Source organism: Coccidioides posadasii, chromosome 1, assembly GCF_018416015.2.
Source record: "Coccidioides posadasii str. Silveira chromosome 1, complete sequence".
In the NCBI taxonomy this organism is placed as follows: domain Eukaryota; kingdom Fungi; phylum Ascomycota; class Eurotiomycetes; order Onygenales; family Onygenaceae; genus Coccidioides; species Coccidioides posadasii.
Genome location: NC_089407.1, coordinates 7,414,363 through 7,428,588, shown reverse-complemented (window position 1 = coordinate 7,428,588; position 14,226 = coordinate 7,414,363). Strand labels below are relative to the sequence as shown.

Genomic DNA, 14,226 nt, shown 5'->3' with positions numbered 1-14,226 from the left:
CACACATCATAAGAACTTCTGCAAAATGTCTCTCGCTGGTTGTTAGTTACATATCTAGTAATTGCCGATCGGGTGCTCGGGGTCTTCATGCACATTCAGCACACCAAGAATATCTCGTGGTAAACTATTTCAACCAGTCTATTCGATACATTCATAGAGGAAGGTAGGTCAGGAAAAGTGGAGCGGAGACGATCCAGTCAATGATAAAAACATCAACCTATCTCCCCGCGTTTAGGGAAAAGCGTCGGCTTCATCAGTGCTCGCCTGGTGATCTCGTTAAACGCTCGCATTTGTCCCTGACTCTGTTCTGCAGCCAATGAGGAAATGCCCGCACATTACTCGCAAGGGCTCCGGTTGAGCCAGGCATGACAATGTGGCCACTGGATCCCGTGAGGATCTGCTGCACAACGGCTTCCGCGACACTGTCTGGCTCCAAGAGGGGATTGAACCAAGTGTTCTCGGGATTTATCACGTTAACCAGATACGTGCGGGCAAAACCCGGGTTTACCACCACAGTCCTGACTTTCGGAGCGTTATAACGTGTCCTCAACTCAGTGGCGAGCCCTTCATGGAACGCAAGAGCTGCAGCCTTGCTGGCAGAGTAGTCGACCATACTAGGGGTGGTAACATAGGCGGCCAGCGACGCGATCGTAACAACCATTCCATGATTGCGTGAAATCATGCACGGAAGAAACTCTTGAGCCAGCCAGTAGTGGGATAACGTGTTCACTTCGAAGGTTTGGCGGATATCTTCGTCCGTTCCACCCAATATTGTCTTTCCTTTCAGAACTCCGGCGTTGTTGACCAAAATCGTGGGCTCACCCATCTCATCTCGGATTCTCCGAGCAGCGCTTGCGATCTGGTCGCGAGAGCAAATGTCGCAGGGATAGAATTTGACATTCGCCGGCGTCTCATAATTCAACGGTTTGATATCTAAAACCGCAACCTTCAGCCCACGCGCAGCGAGTAGAAGCGCAATTCTCCGACCAATTCCATCGCTTCCTCCAGTGACGATGGCAATCTCAGAATTCCAGTTGTATCTATCTGAGGTTGCATTGTTTAAGGCGCGACGACTAAGCCAGCCATTGAGCCATCGACACAGGCCAATTGCCACCAAAATTTTCAGGGCTCGAAAGACGCCGGGTTGCTCATTTCTGAGGGTTTGACCCCTACGAGTGTGCTGCGCGAGGAGCAGGAGTGGCAGAGTCAAAGACGGCGAGAAGAGAGTCCTCTTGATCACGCGACCCACCACATCCGCAATGAATCCTAAGTTATATCAAGTTAGCCACAAGATTTATTCGGACAGGTATGGCGGCGCGACAGCAACCAACCTTCACGCGGCAGCCAACGTCCATTGGCGTCCATCGTCATGAAGATCGACTTCGAGGAAATTAGAAACAAGGAGATGGCTCTTCACAGACTAATTCCACAGCTAGAAATACTACGTGCACCCGAACCTCGAAGGAAACTTAGGAAAGCAACGAGAAGACCTTGGGAGTGAGGTCTTGTGGTGCGTTGGTGCTAAATATGGGGAATCTTGTAAAATAGTCCAGTTTGCCCTTATTTTGGTAAGGAAGGCACCAGCAGAGCTGGTCCCCAATCCTTATGAGGCCGCAGCGTCGATAGGCGCGTGTCGACATTGGCTATTCCTCCGAGTGCCTCGGGACGTCGATTGGGTTTCCAGTGCTCGAAGCCTGAGACTGATGCTCTTCCACATGCGACCGAAAGTCTCCTCATAAACCTGGGGGACGCACCAAGTGTGGGGTCAGAACCTCGATTGTGGAGAAACATGTCAAGTACTCTGCTCCGTAACCAACCAACCAACTAGTTACTAATCCAACAAAACAGCACCTCGATCACGTGATGCGTATAGATTGCCTACACAACCCTTTCGAACCCTAAGCATAAACTCCGTACCTCGTCCATCAAAACACAAGAACACCCGGCTAGGCTCCACAAGGATATCCCAGCATCACCGCATACCGTGAGAAAAGCCGTTTTCTTGACCACTCATCTTCCAGTCACAACAAATTTGTTTCCTCCTACGCAACCCACATCATGGCTTACCCCGAATTGCCGTATAGCATCCAGAACTGGCGCCTTGAGGAGATTCCTTAGTGCTGCAGGAGTGCGGCACTCTTTCGTTGGGGACTTCGTGGTGAGGACCCTCGGGTACCCACTGGTTCGGGGTGTCCCATCTCGCAACTGTAGACGAGTAGAGAATGCCCGGTCGATTCTGGTGGTTTCGCACGGCTACCAAGAGTTCCCACAAACCCCTGGAAGGATTATTTGATAAACGCGCAACCAAAGAGAGCACAACAGGTTGCCCAGGTTATCGATTCTTGCCTAAATATGCTAAGAAAAGGGCTACCGGCACCACCATCATGCCTCCCAGCTTCTGGCGCCTTGATTTAAGCCCTGATTCATGGAAGGAAAACACAGTCACTATCCCGAATACACGCAGATTTCCACAGAAACTGATCTATCTTAAAGGTAACCGAGTTCTGACACTTCAACTATTATGACATTAAGTCTAACTCCCACGCCTCCAGCAATAATCGATACTGTTGCCGATCGCTACGAAGTCAGGGGGCTTAATGAACGTATACTTTGAATGCCACCCGGTATACATCCTGCCTGACCTCAAGGTGTCGTATCAAGCTTTCCGAGCGAAGATCATTTATTCCTTGACCTATTCTACAATGTACCTCTTCACTCTACGAGAAAGAAGGTTTGCGATGAGAGACGGCGGATACGTGCCAGTTATAAGTCCTGAAGCGGCAAGGGCTCTCATACCTAGAAAAGACCTAAAGCCGGAAGCTATAAGAGCAAAGTACAAGGCCGTCGCAAATATTCCGACTTCAGACGCTAGCAGCAGCACGGAATCACGGTCCAATGCCCCTTGACATTATCAACAGACTAATGCAACTTAGATGGTGTGTTCCACTCTATACCATTCCCGGATTTGGCGGAGCTGAGCTAAGGCAGACACCCCGGCACAACCAATTAAAGCCAGTCGCCACGGTCCAACACGCTCCTTTCGCTCACTGGCGGCAAGTTGGATGCTCCTCCTTGCTCAACTCGAGGGTCAAAGGAATAGAGCCATTCAATGAGCGAGGGATTGACTCCCACCTCCGCACCTCGGCCCTAAGATTAAGTGGTCGCAACAACCCGTAGTGTTGTAGCACCAATGTATCGTGCGGATCTATCCATGGAGCGAGTATCTGTTCTTCTAGTGACCCGCAGGGCGCAAAACAGCCAGATACAGTGGGAAAAAAAGAGCTTTCTACAGCTCTTCAAACAGCAAAATCAGCCATCACGCTTCTCTGCTTAACAGATGCTGTATGCAAATTAGCAAACCGCGCTTCGGGCAAACGGCGACCTGCTTTGATGCTTTCCAGGACCCTACGAAAAAATAAAGTGAGATTGAATGCAAAGAATAGAATATGGGATAAAAATAAATAAGAAACAAAAAAAAAAAAAAATCAATAAATACGCACCACTCAACACCAACAAACTTAACGCCTTTCCCACTTATACGCTGAATCTCTCGTTGTAGTTTCCCTGCAGAGAGACCACCTCCAGCCCCTACTTTAGCCAGATCTCTGGTTTTCAATGCATTTGGACGACCGAGGATGACATGTGTGACAGTGCGTCTTGCAAGAGATATAGAGATGCTCGCGCCATTATTGACGAGAATCTGTTTAACCTTGTGGTCCGATATTAGGGGGAAGGTAGACCCATTGATGTAGATGGTCAAATTGCTAAATATACCTTTATTCCTCAGCGACGATTGTGCTGGCTGTGGCAAATAAGGCATAGCTTCTGGGAAGGGTCGTGAAGGCTCAGTTAGTGGCTCTGAAGAAAAGGCCCGGTCGAAGGAGGGCACGTCATGCACAACACTGTCCATCAAGTTTTGCCCGATTTTCTTCTCATCCGCGGACTCTCTCTGAATTCTTTTCTTTACCCCAAAAAAGGACCTAATATCCCCTGTCTTCTCGTTCTTCCGTATCTCTTTCTCTCTCTCTTCCGGCGTTACCCACTTCCATTCGCCCTCATGATCTAGCCTAGTATCGCCTGCCGTCCCTTTAAGCTGTGCGGCGAGCTTTTGATTCCTCGTTTCTCGCCAGGAAGTGCCAGTATATGGATTCTCAGCTCGCTGGTGGCCTGTTGAAGAAGAGTTCCAGGGGTCGAATTGGTCGATGTTTGCAGGAGAAGGTTTGCTGATGATATCGCGGAGCGCAGGAGAAACGGTAAATTGTGGTTGAGGCATTTTTGACGTTTTTCCTCACTTGTTTTGGTCTAAAGTTCCTTTCACCAATGTAGTACAGGCACCACAATATCAGTAAACAGTTGGCATCGGTAATAAAAAAAAAAAAAAAAAAAAATTCTGAGCTTTGGGCTTTTTTGTTCATCGAAGTTCCTGTGGAGGCTGAAGTGGCGGTTAACGGGTTGAACAGAGGGGCTGCCTAGTGTCCCAAAACTGCGATGTCATCAGGAACCGGCTATCCCCTGGCCAGATAAATAGCACTGTGACCTCGCAAGGATCGATCCTCTCAGTTGGATCAGATACGACGTTTAAGGATGAAGCGAGAGACGCAGCGAGCACATGTCATGTTTTTATTTCTCCAAATCAAGCCTAGCCACCCGTCGCGCTTGTTTCGAAAGGCGGAAGGCGATCCCCCGAGATGACCTGCAGCTCACGTGGAATTACCTAACTAGTTAAGGCATCACGTGTCGCATCGCTGTAACCTTACTCAACTCAACAATTACAGAGGCTACAACGATCAGAAATTCAATGGCATTGCGAGCTGTCAGAGTGAAATGCCGGTTATGCCCAACAACACACAGATCGAGAGATAACTACAAGAATACAAAAACACAGGATGGTTTGAATTGAAAAGGCCATGATATCATTCATTCATTCACCCATTGATCTATGACATGGCGAAAGGATAAAACGAACATGGAAATACCGCACCTTAATCCAAAATCTGCACCAACCAGGCCCATCAGAGAGACTTTAAAAAAAAAAAAAAAAAATACGAGAGTATAGTTGGAAGGGGAACAAAAAAGATGCAGTGGAAGGGACCGATCAGAAAAAACAAAAGGGAGTTCTTGAAGTAGAAAGGTAAGAGTGGCTTGTAAGAAGAAAACAAACAAAGAGGAATTCTTTCATAGAAAAGACAAAAAGTATTCTTCGCTCCAGTTCATAAGCATCACCAATGCATCGGAAGTGTAGTCGCTTTTTGAACAACTCGCTGACTGGAACATAACAGAGCCGGGTAGCAGATTCATCGAGCGTTTTCCTCATGCGAGTCATCAAAGTGAAGAATTAGTAGAAATTCGAGTGCAAAAAACCAGATGACCAGCCTCGATCTAAAGAGTAAAGGCTTGCTGAGCAGAAGACAAAACATCTGTATCAAGGAGATTCGTGTCATCATCATCATCAATTTTTTTGTTTTATAAATGACGAATGATAAGCGGCGAGGATTGAACAGCAAAAGGTGAATTGTAGAGGTTGAGACAGTTTAGTGTGGAGAAGGAAGAGACAATAAGTGAAAACGCGAAGACAAATATTTCAACGAGCCGGTGCTTAAACCACGGTCTTCAAGAGAAAAGAGCACAACATCGCCTTGATTACATGGCTAGGCTGAATATCACGATCATTTAATATCCCGAGAAACTCGGCAGTAAAGGGGAGGCATAGTAACTGTATAAAGCGATATATTGGGCTGCTGTCCCTTAAACTCTAGGGATTGACTCTCGATTTCGCGGCTACCGACAACGATGTAAGTAGCCGAGACTTTGAGGAATATAATGTCAGCAACGGATTGAATAGATGCATCGTGAGGTAGCGTTCAAAAATAGTCCGATTACTGAATTCGCAATTATAATTTCTCGCCACACCACTAAGTGATAGCGGAAACATGATGACAGGGACCGTGGTACGTCGCCGCTAAAAAAGGTGGTTCGAGAGCTGAGGAGAGGAGAACGAACCCATCCGACCATGGTAAATTTCCGGTTCACCATATAATCACCATAGGGTGGTGCGAGTACCCGATGGTTCTTAACGGCGGCGTGGCATACCCCCATTCTTCAAGCTCTGGAGAGCAAGCGATGCGCCGCCCACGGGGCCCCCGATAGGGTTTTCGGTAAGTGTTTTTCGCCGTTTGTGCTCGTAACTAACCTCGCAATGTTGGCTGTCGGCTCGGGAAGTTTCCTCTTGATCGTCATCGTCCCTGGAACGCTTACCGGAACCGTTCAAACCCGAAGACGGGTAGACAGACGCCGAGTTTGACGAAGCAGAGTAAGTATCTCCCCCAGGACCGTTTGCGGGAGTGCTCCTTGTATCACTGACAACATTATATAGGCTGCTGGGCGGTCCGAGGCGTGGAGTTGAGTAACCGGGTGTCCACTGGCTCTGTGCACTTGGCCTTGAACCTATCCTATCAGTCCCATTTGTGCTGGACGCCGAGTTCGTAATATCGGAGGATAAATGGGTAGGCTCTCCATGCAAATTGCTGCTAGAATGACCAGTGCTGTAATTGTAAGATCCACGATTGCCGCTATAGGGACCGTTGGTGTCGTTGATATATTCACTCTCATGCTCTTGTCCTCCCTCTCCTACTGCTGTACCATGGGTCACTTGCCCATTTCCCTGGCTGTGTAGATATTTGTTAGTATGCCGTAGGTCCGAATCATTTCCGGTAGTCATAGCTCGTTCAAAAGTCGTCGAGCCTTGTCTCACATACCTGGACATATTCTGGGTAGCGGTTGGCTGTTGTGAGGTAAAGGGGGGCTGGCTGGAGGGGGCGGAAGGGTAATATGATTTGGAGTCATATGTCTGCTGGCTTTGGTACGATTGCATGCTTTGCAAGTTGGAGCTTGGAGGTGTTGTTGCGGGAGTGGTTGGCATCGACCTCGAATTACCCAATCCCGTCTCAATTGATAACGCATGCGAATTATGGACATTTCCAGCCCAATCATAAGAGCTGCCCTGATTTGTCACGCCCACCAGACTAGAGGCACTCGCAGGAGGAGTCGGAAATGTGTGGGCACGTTCAAAACTTGGTCGACCGGCAGGAATGAGAGCCTGGCTGGAAGGTTGGGTAACTTGTGAAGTAACAGGGTTGTGCATGGAGTGATGGTGGTGCAACGGTGGTGGTTGCGGTCCTTGGACAGAGCGACTCTGTTGCTGGTTTGCCTCAATCCGTCTTCGTTCAGTGGCTGCAACAATCGAGTTCGGCCTCGTTTGATTCGATGGATGGTACAAAAGACCTCCAATGTTATGAACAAACAGCGGGTAAAGCAAGTCTGTAATTTTCTCTTTATTGGCAAATTCAAGGGCACGCTCAAAGGGAATCCTGAAAATTCGATCAGCTAAGTATTCATAAATCGTTGCAATCCCAAGAGACTCACCAGACACCCTTGAGATGCATGGGCCCGATTTTAACCACATGCCGGACCTTTTCACTCTTAAGAATACCATCCCTCCTTCCTCTGGTCATCCCAGCAACATTTAACAATTTAGTACCATTGATCATGTGGTTATCTGCGGAGAACATCAGTCAATTCAAATTAAAACTAATTGCAAAAGTTAGCGCGAACGAACCTTCTCTACGAGCGACACAGACGCCCTTCGCTTCCACTTGAAAACATAGAGTACCCTCATCTTCCCAAAGTGTGGCAGTCACTCTTGGTTTCATTCCTGGAGGCGCTACCTGGCCGGTAGTGTCAAAAGTATGAGGCACATTATAAGGCGGAGTATGGGTATTAGATCCAGCATATCCGTGGGGATTTGGAGTAGTCGTCATAGCTATGATATTGATTAGCAAACGGCCCATGCTTTATTCATAGATTCTCCCCGCACTTGAAGATACCTACCAGGTAAAGGTAAAATCTGAGCAGGAGCATGTGGAGCGAGGGAATTTGTCACTGGTTGGCTGCTTGACTGAGGGGAGGTAACAGGGTTCGAATAACCATACGGGTATGCGCTGGTCGTTGGTGCATAAGCGGTGGGTCCAGGCTGTAAAAGAGGAGGCTGTTGATACGGATAGTGTGATAGTGTTTCAACAGCCCCGGGTTGGGACGTATATGCCTGCGCCGAAGGTAAATGTGACGAATGTACGTCCATATATGACTGAGTTTGGTTCATGGTTCCCAAATTCGTTGAACTCTGGAGATAACTCTCCCCTGCGCCCACGTAATCTGTCTGGCGCGTGGATTCCAAAGGAGGCCTGTGATTGACCCCTCCAGTCCTCTCAGCCAATGATGACTGAGATACTTTCGGCTCAGATAGAGGCGGAGAGTGGCTTGAAAGCTCAGATCCTGGACCACCAGGATGTGTTGCTGCGGGAATTGACGTAGGTGACCCAGAAACGTCGTGCTTTAAGCCCGAGATTGATGGGTTTCCTCCCAGGACCGTCAGCTGCGGGTCAGGAAGACACAGAGATCGCAACCTGTCAGCACCAAAGAGAGGTCTTTGAGACGCGTGATGATTGTAAAACGGGATATCAACGGGGTTGCGGGTGTGAACTTGGGATATCGACGGCAGCTCCAGCTTTCCGGTCCGAAACGAAATTTTTTTGGACAGAAATTGGTAATGGATAGCAGGTCCTTCAAACGAGCGGTGGTCGCGAAGGAAAAATTAGGGCGAAGCGAGGATCGTATATGGATCGTGAGTCTCGTACGCGTCGAATATCAACTGGCTCTTCAGCAATGCCACTCAAAGTAGCAACGTGTCGCGTTCTTCGGAGCTCATTCAATATAACAGCAACAAAAGTCTAGGTCAAATGATCTAACCCGGCGTCGTCAATAACGTGAAAGCATACACAACGCTCAGAAAAATTCAAATGCAATCGTAGGTAATTGTACACGGAAGCACTTGTTTGGTATCCTTGTCCTTTTTCGTGTCAGAAAACAACGTCCGCAAAAGGAGGTACAACCGGTCAAGGTCAAGAAATGGGGCTGCCCACAGTGGACTGCGAGAACTGCGTCTCGCCGTGGATCACTCGCGGAGCCTGCTCAAGCATGGAAGGGGAGAAATAAATTAAAAGAGAGCAAACCGTACAAGGAGCGGTCAGTCAAGTCGCGTCTTGGTATTTCCCAGAAATGTCAAACGAGACCGGAAGAGCTTTCGATGTTTGGTACTTGGTGGACTGAGTACATTGACTGCGGGTCGAGAGATTAGGCGACGAGAACGCAACAACGCAACCAAGCATGAAATATCATTCGTAGCAGTCGTGACGAGTCGTAGGAGATTCACGCTTTCTTTTTTTTCCCTTTTATTTTACTTCTTTTTGATCTCTTGATTTGCTGTGCTTTTTGGCTGAATCTGAATCGCAAAAGGAACGACGTAGTGACAAGATATCAGTCAAATGTGCGGCGAGTTGGAGGTTGAGAAGCAGCAGAGCCGGAGCATGCAGGAAGTACGAAACGTATGCAAGAAGCAGCAGCAGCAGCAGCGAAAAGGCACAGGAAATGGAAAATGGAGCTAATGTAAAATAGAAAAAAAATAAAAAATAAAAAATCCAAGGGCAGTGGCAAGGGTCATACAATCATAAACAGAATGATTGGGTATATGGGACGAAACCCATAAGTGGGGGACGGGAAAAAAAAGGCAAAGGGAGAAGGAAAGTGAGAAATGGGAGAAGGTACAGAAAGAGGATAGTTAAAAAAGAGGGAACAAACAAGAACGAAAGAGATGGTGATCACATTACCTGCGCTGGTCCGATAATACTTTGCTGTAAGTTCAGGCAGCGTGAACGACTGTGGGCTCAAGCAAAAATGTGGAGGCTGGGGGAGGGCGTGTGTGGTGGGTGGGTGGGCGGCCGGCGGCGGCGGCGGCGGCGGCGGCGGGCGGTGGAGGGAAGGGTGTTGGGATGTTTCCTTTTGGTGCTGGCGAGAAACAGCAAACGCTAGTCAGAGAGCCACTCGCGCCGTTCAACCGTGGAAGATGGCCCGGTGGATACACCTGGGTGACGCTCCCGCACGCACCCTTGGACGCTCTGCGGATTATGATTCGCCTTCTGACCCCTTCTTCTTCAACGGATATTGGACTGTCCCTCGCGTCTCGTCAGCCAAGCAGAGTCGACTTTGGCGCGAAAAATAAAAATAAGAATATAAATCTAGGAGCGTGGTGTTCAGCGGAGGTGTGAAAGGATCCCTAAATTCTTGCAGACGAGAAGGAATTGACCATGTACCACCGCGTCCAATCCAGGGAGGCTAGCACCAAGCGACAATTTAATCAAGTCGAAGGAGGGTCAGGAACAGCACGCAAGAATGAATCAACACATGGCCCTGCAGTGTGGGTACAACGGCCTTTTTCGATGTCCAAGATTAAGAGCGTACAGTACGGAGTACATACGACCTGACATACATCTAGAGTCCTGCTATTTGTTAGATCGGGTCCGCGGCTGCGCGATATTTATATGTGCCTGTAAAGACGCTCCTTCGCCATGATTTACGTCCGGCGCAAGGAATATACATAGTAAGTATGTATGTCTGTCCATACTTTCGTACCTAAGAAGTGACTTCACAACACGTCTGTGCTCTGGAGCCATAAAGGAACTTGGTCGTCAAAGGCTGTTCCGCTCAAAGAAGTTTAATCGAGAGTCCCAAGGTTTTCTCTGGAGCTCGCTGGGCGAGAAAGTCTCAGCGAAACCCGCTTCTCGATTACTCGCGCCGTCAGGGCGATACAGCCCGAAAGCAACACGGACAAATAACATGTTGGCAATGTTGGTTTTGAGTGTATTTTTCGCCCACTGGCCTAGATCCCGCAAGCCCTGATGACTTGTCCGTACCGATTGGTACTGGGCCGAAACGTATCATACACGAAAAGGTGCGTAAATGACCATACATTACTAGCCCCAGATGACCGCTTCACAACGCCAGCCCTGATCACTGCCTCTCAGCCAATCTGTCGACTAAGCGAATCTCTCTCTCTCTCTCTGTGTTTCGCTCGAATTGGACCCTGATGGCGGAATATCACATCCGAGTAATAATGGATGAATCTTACTCCAGAGTTAGTGACCTCTGCTCTGCCCGTTTGGATTATTATTGACCCTGTCCAAGCTCGAAGCCAGTGTGGATCTTTTGACAACTCAGAACCCAAACGGGATTCGTGGGGTTCAAGCTAGCACAAGGACGAAGCGGTTATGCAATGTGTGATCGACTTCCGTGCAACCTGCCAGAACGATAAGCCCATCGAGAAAGAGAGGCATGGAAAAAAGTACCGTTGGCCTGTACGGAGTACGAATGTTACCACCAGACGCTCTGTCCTGACCAGGTCTTATTGGCCAATAATATGGATAACATCGTCACAAGACGTTCCGACTTCGCATTCTCAAAGCCCGCCTCGCGCTCCAACCTCTCTGTGGATTCCGAACCGACAAGGGTCCCGACGGACTTAAGATCAAAGAAAGTTTAGTTGCCTTTCCTGGCTCCCTCGCCCAATGTGTTGAGGTTTTGAGAACGTGCTCTGCTCAGGGCGAAGCAAGCTCCTGAAATAGCTAATCCGTTTCAGCTGTTGAGCATCGACTGAAAGGTGGAGCAAAAGCTTGATCTGCCATTTTGGCGACCTTCCCAAACGGTCCTTTGGAAACAAAGACATCAACTCTGCGTCACAGGAAGATTCAGGTTGTCCCTTCACAGATCAGCCATCACATCGTGAGCTGCAGGTTGTGATCCACAGGATCTCGTGTGCAGCTCTGGAGTCCTCCTTGTCAGAATCCATTGATGTGCCTCGCCCAACCCCAGCCACATTCCCAGGAATCGGAGATCAAAAGAAGAAACAACCACAGCCCAGCGAAATCACGTTCGAAGAATGGACAATTTGCCTCGCAAAGCTTTGTATTATTCACAATTTGAGGCTTTCACTTGTTGAGTGCTTGGGTTTGCGTCCAGTTGGGAGAACAGAGGATGCGCAATTGGAAACCCCTCTTTCAATTTCTGCATTCGAGGTCGTACCGCCTGAACCTGGTGTATTCTTTCCATCTTTCGAGAAGTCCAAAAGAATATCACAGCCGCGCCATCAACAGCTTTTGGTTCCAAATCGTAAAAATGCATTAATGCAAAGTTTCCTAGCACTCGGAGTAATAGACTCCAGCTGGATGGACTTCTCTTCCAGCCCATACGTCCCTGTCTCTTTCTCGAAGCTCCTTTTTTTGTTATCTATCGCTTCGGTGTAATTCCACACAAATTCGAGAAGGCGCTTCCAAGTCGAGATTTGCAAACACGCTATTGAACAGGGGTTTTACGGAGCATACGAGACTCCTCCGTAGAATGATTCTTGTAACGCCGTTATGCACTCCCACAGCACATCCCGGCATACTTCTACCCCCTCCAAAACACAATGTCGACTCTGCTAATTCGAGGTTGCTGCTCGTTGGATCATACATCCAAGTCCTTGTTCGTCGAGAGATGCATCACATCAATCAAGAACTATACCAAAGTATGGTCAAGGGAAACAGCCTCCTTAGCCCTGCGCCTCCTTGCTGTGAAACCCACATATACTCCCCATGCGTGTGCAATATAGCTATCCCAAAGCTCTTTATACGAACACCATCACCTTCTGCAGCCAGGTGAAGCGAGAGCGGCGCAGTTGTTTGTTGGATAAGAGTTTCAAGATGATTTAATCCGCAACCTTGGGGAATTAGCGCGGTTACTGCCCTCTCAAGGTTTTACAGGTGGTTTTACTTACATGACCGAAGGATGTAACATACCCTTTTGTAAAAATACCAAACACCCCAAAAAAAAAAAAAAAAAAGAAAAAGGAAAAAAAGGAAAAAAGGTTTCGCGTGTGACAAGAAAATACGTGCATCTGGATTCTCCTCCTCAGTCTTGCACCAGCGATCCTGGTTGATGATGTGCAGTTGCAGCGGGAAGGAGATGGGTTGGCAAACTAAATTTTTGAAGCCCAAATCAAGCAGCCGTCACTAGCACCCAATCGCGGGGCATTCTTCAAGCGCATTCTCCGTATTCTGGTCGTGGGTTTATCCTCCGTGGGAGAATTCGCCGGTGAATATTCTTGCTTTGACCAAAAAAAGGGAGTCAAGCTCTCTCTGAGGTGGCAATAGTACGGAGCATGTCGTGTGAACATGGGCCAATGCATGGCTACACAAAAAGAGAGAGTAGAGAGGCTCCATTCCTGTGGTATTCCCGACATCTCAAAATCTGGGAAGCATTTCATGGGCCTCGGGCGGGAGCGATCTTCTCCAACCCTCAAAAAAGAAAACGGATCGAAAAGAAAAAGAAAAGGAGCTGCTTGCCCGTCTGTCCCATGGTAAACATACAAGTCTAATTTTTTTTTTTTTTTTTTTTTTTTTTTTTTCTCCCTTTTTGCCCCTTCTTGTGCATGCCAGGACAAGTCCCATACCGTGGAGCGAAAAGAAAGCCACGAATGGGACAACAAAGTTTCCAAAGCCGAAGCTCAGGGACCGTTCCCTTCCCGGACCCAAAAAAAATAAAAATAGGACATGGGTTGTGCCGACAGGAGAGGCGCAGGTCGTGGAAATATCAGTCCCATAGGAGGATCCCGCTCCTATGATTTGTTGGTTTGATTGGTTGTATGTTTTGAAGGGTGGATAATCTCATTTTTGGGATTCGTTTCCATCCTGGTGGTTTTTCATCCCTTTTTTTTTTTTACTTTTTCTATTTTTTCATTTTCATTTTTTTTTTTTTTTTGGCTCCGTGAGTTATTCACATGGGACGGGCTTTAGTCCCTTGGACCCCATTGATTTCACTCCAAATTCGACGAGCGGAATGATTTGACAAGCCAGCAGGTACGGAGTTATGCATCTTCTCATTATTCCGGACTCCGTCATCTTTTCAAATCCCGAGTTCGGACTTGGGGCCTTGGGGCCTGAGAACGGTTGGCCCATTTCAGGTTTGGAGACCGGTTATGGAGCTTCTGCACTGTCTTCAATTCAGCGAGGGGGGCATACCCTGCATTGCCCTCACGGGTGAGAGATTCCATCAATCTTGGACTTTTCGACAACAAGTTCTAGCAATACGGGCTGAAAAATGCACGATGAGAGAGCCCCTCCTTTTGCGCCAATTATGGAATGTTAACCTCGATGGCTGAGGACCTCTCAATCTCACCAGAGCCAACGAAACAACAACTTGCAATAAAAGGTGCTCCGTGTAGCCCTCGATAAACCTTGTCTCGAAAATGCTTTTTCAGTTCCAAGCCCGGTCAGGAGATACTTCTCTGAAGTTACATGG

General features: G+C 48.1%; 4 protein-coding genes across 5 annotated transcripts; 1 reads left to right on the top strand and 3 right to left on the bottom strand.

Annotated features, from left to right (window-relative positions):
- Nucleotides 1–253: 253 nt before the first annotated feature.
- Nucleotides 254–1,371, bottom strand: D8B26_002237 (uncharacterized protein; the record flags this gene model as incomplete). The annotated part of the gene is made up of 2 exons (XM_003066159.2): nucleotides 254–1,266; nucleotides 1,332–1,371. 2 exons carry the CDS (start codon nucleotides 1,369–1,371, stop codon nucleotides 254–256), a joined length of 1,053 nt encoding a protein of 350 aa, XP_003066205.2.
- Nucleotides 1,372–2,222: 851 nt separating this feature from the next.
- On the top strand, nucleotides 2,223–2,906 carry D8B26_002236 (uncharacterized protein; the record flags this gene model as incomplete). Its single annotated transcript, XM_066123767.1, has 3 exons — nucleotides 2,223–2,493; nucleotides 2,553–2,603; nucleotides 2,662–2,906. The coding sequence occupies 3 exons, from the start codon at nucleotides 2,223–2,225 to the stop codon at nucleotides 2,904–2,906; spliced, it is 567 nt and encodes a 188-aa protein (XP_065979842.1).
- A 20-nt stretch (nucleotides 2,907–2,926) lies between these two features.
- On the bottom strand, nucleotides 2,927–4,273 carry D8B26_002235 (uncharacterized protein; the record flags this gene model as incomplete). The annotated part of the gene is made up of 2 exons (XM_003066158.2): nucleotides 2,927–3,405; nucleotides 3,501–4,273. 2 exons carry the CDS (start codon nucleotides 4,271–4,273, stop codon nucleotides 3,297–3,299), a joined length of 882 nt encoding a protein of 293 aa, XP_003066204.2. The 3' UTR covers nucleotides 2,927–3,296.
- A 528-nt stretch (nucleotides 4,274–4,801) lies between these two features.
- On the bottom strand, nucleotides 4,802–8,915 carry D8B26_002234 (uncharacterized protein). Of its 2 annotated transcripts, XM_066123766.1 has the most exons (6): nucleotides 7,888–8,915; nucleotides 7,616–7,819; nucleotides 7,423–7,555; nucleotides 6,756–7,367; nucleotides 6,256–6,665; nucleotides 4,802–6,185 (listed from the first exon to the last, which is right to left on the bottom strand). In XM_066123766.1, exons 1-6 carry the CDS (start codon nucleotides 8,156–8,158, stop codon nucleotides 6,100–6,102), a joined length of 1,716 nt encoding a protein of 571 aa, XP_065979841.1. In that variant the 5' UTR covers nucleotides 8,159–8,915; the 3' UTR covers nucleotides 4,802–6,099. The 2 variants fall into 2 exon arrangements, with proteins under 2 accessions (XP_065979841.1, XP_065979840.1); XM_066123765.1 differs by having other exon boundaries at nucleotides 4,802–6,665.
- Between the last annotated feature and the right edge of the window lie 5,311 nt (nucleotides 8,916–14,226).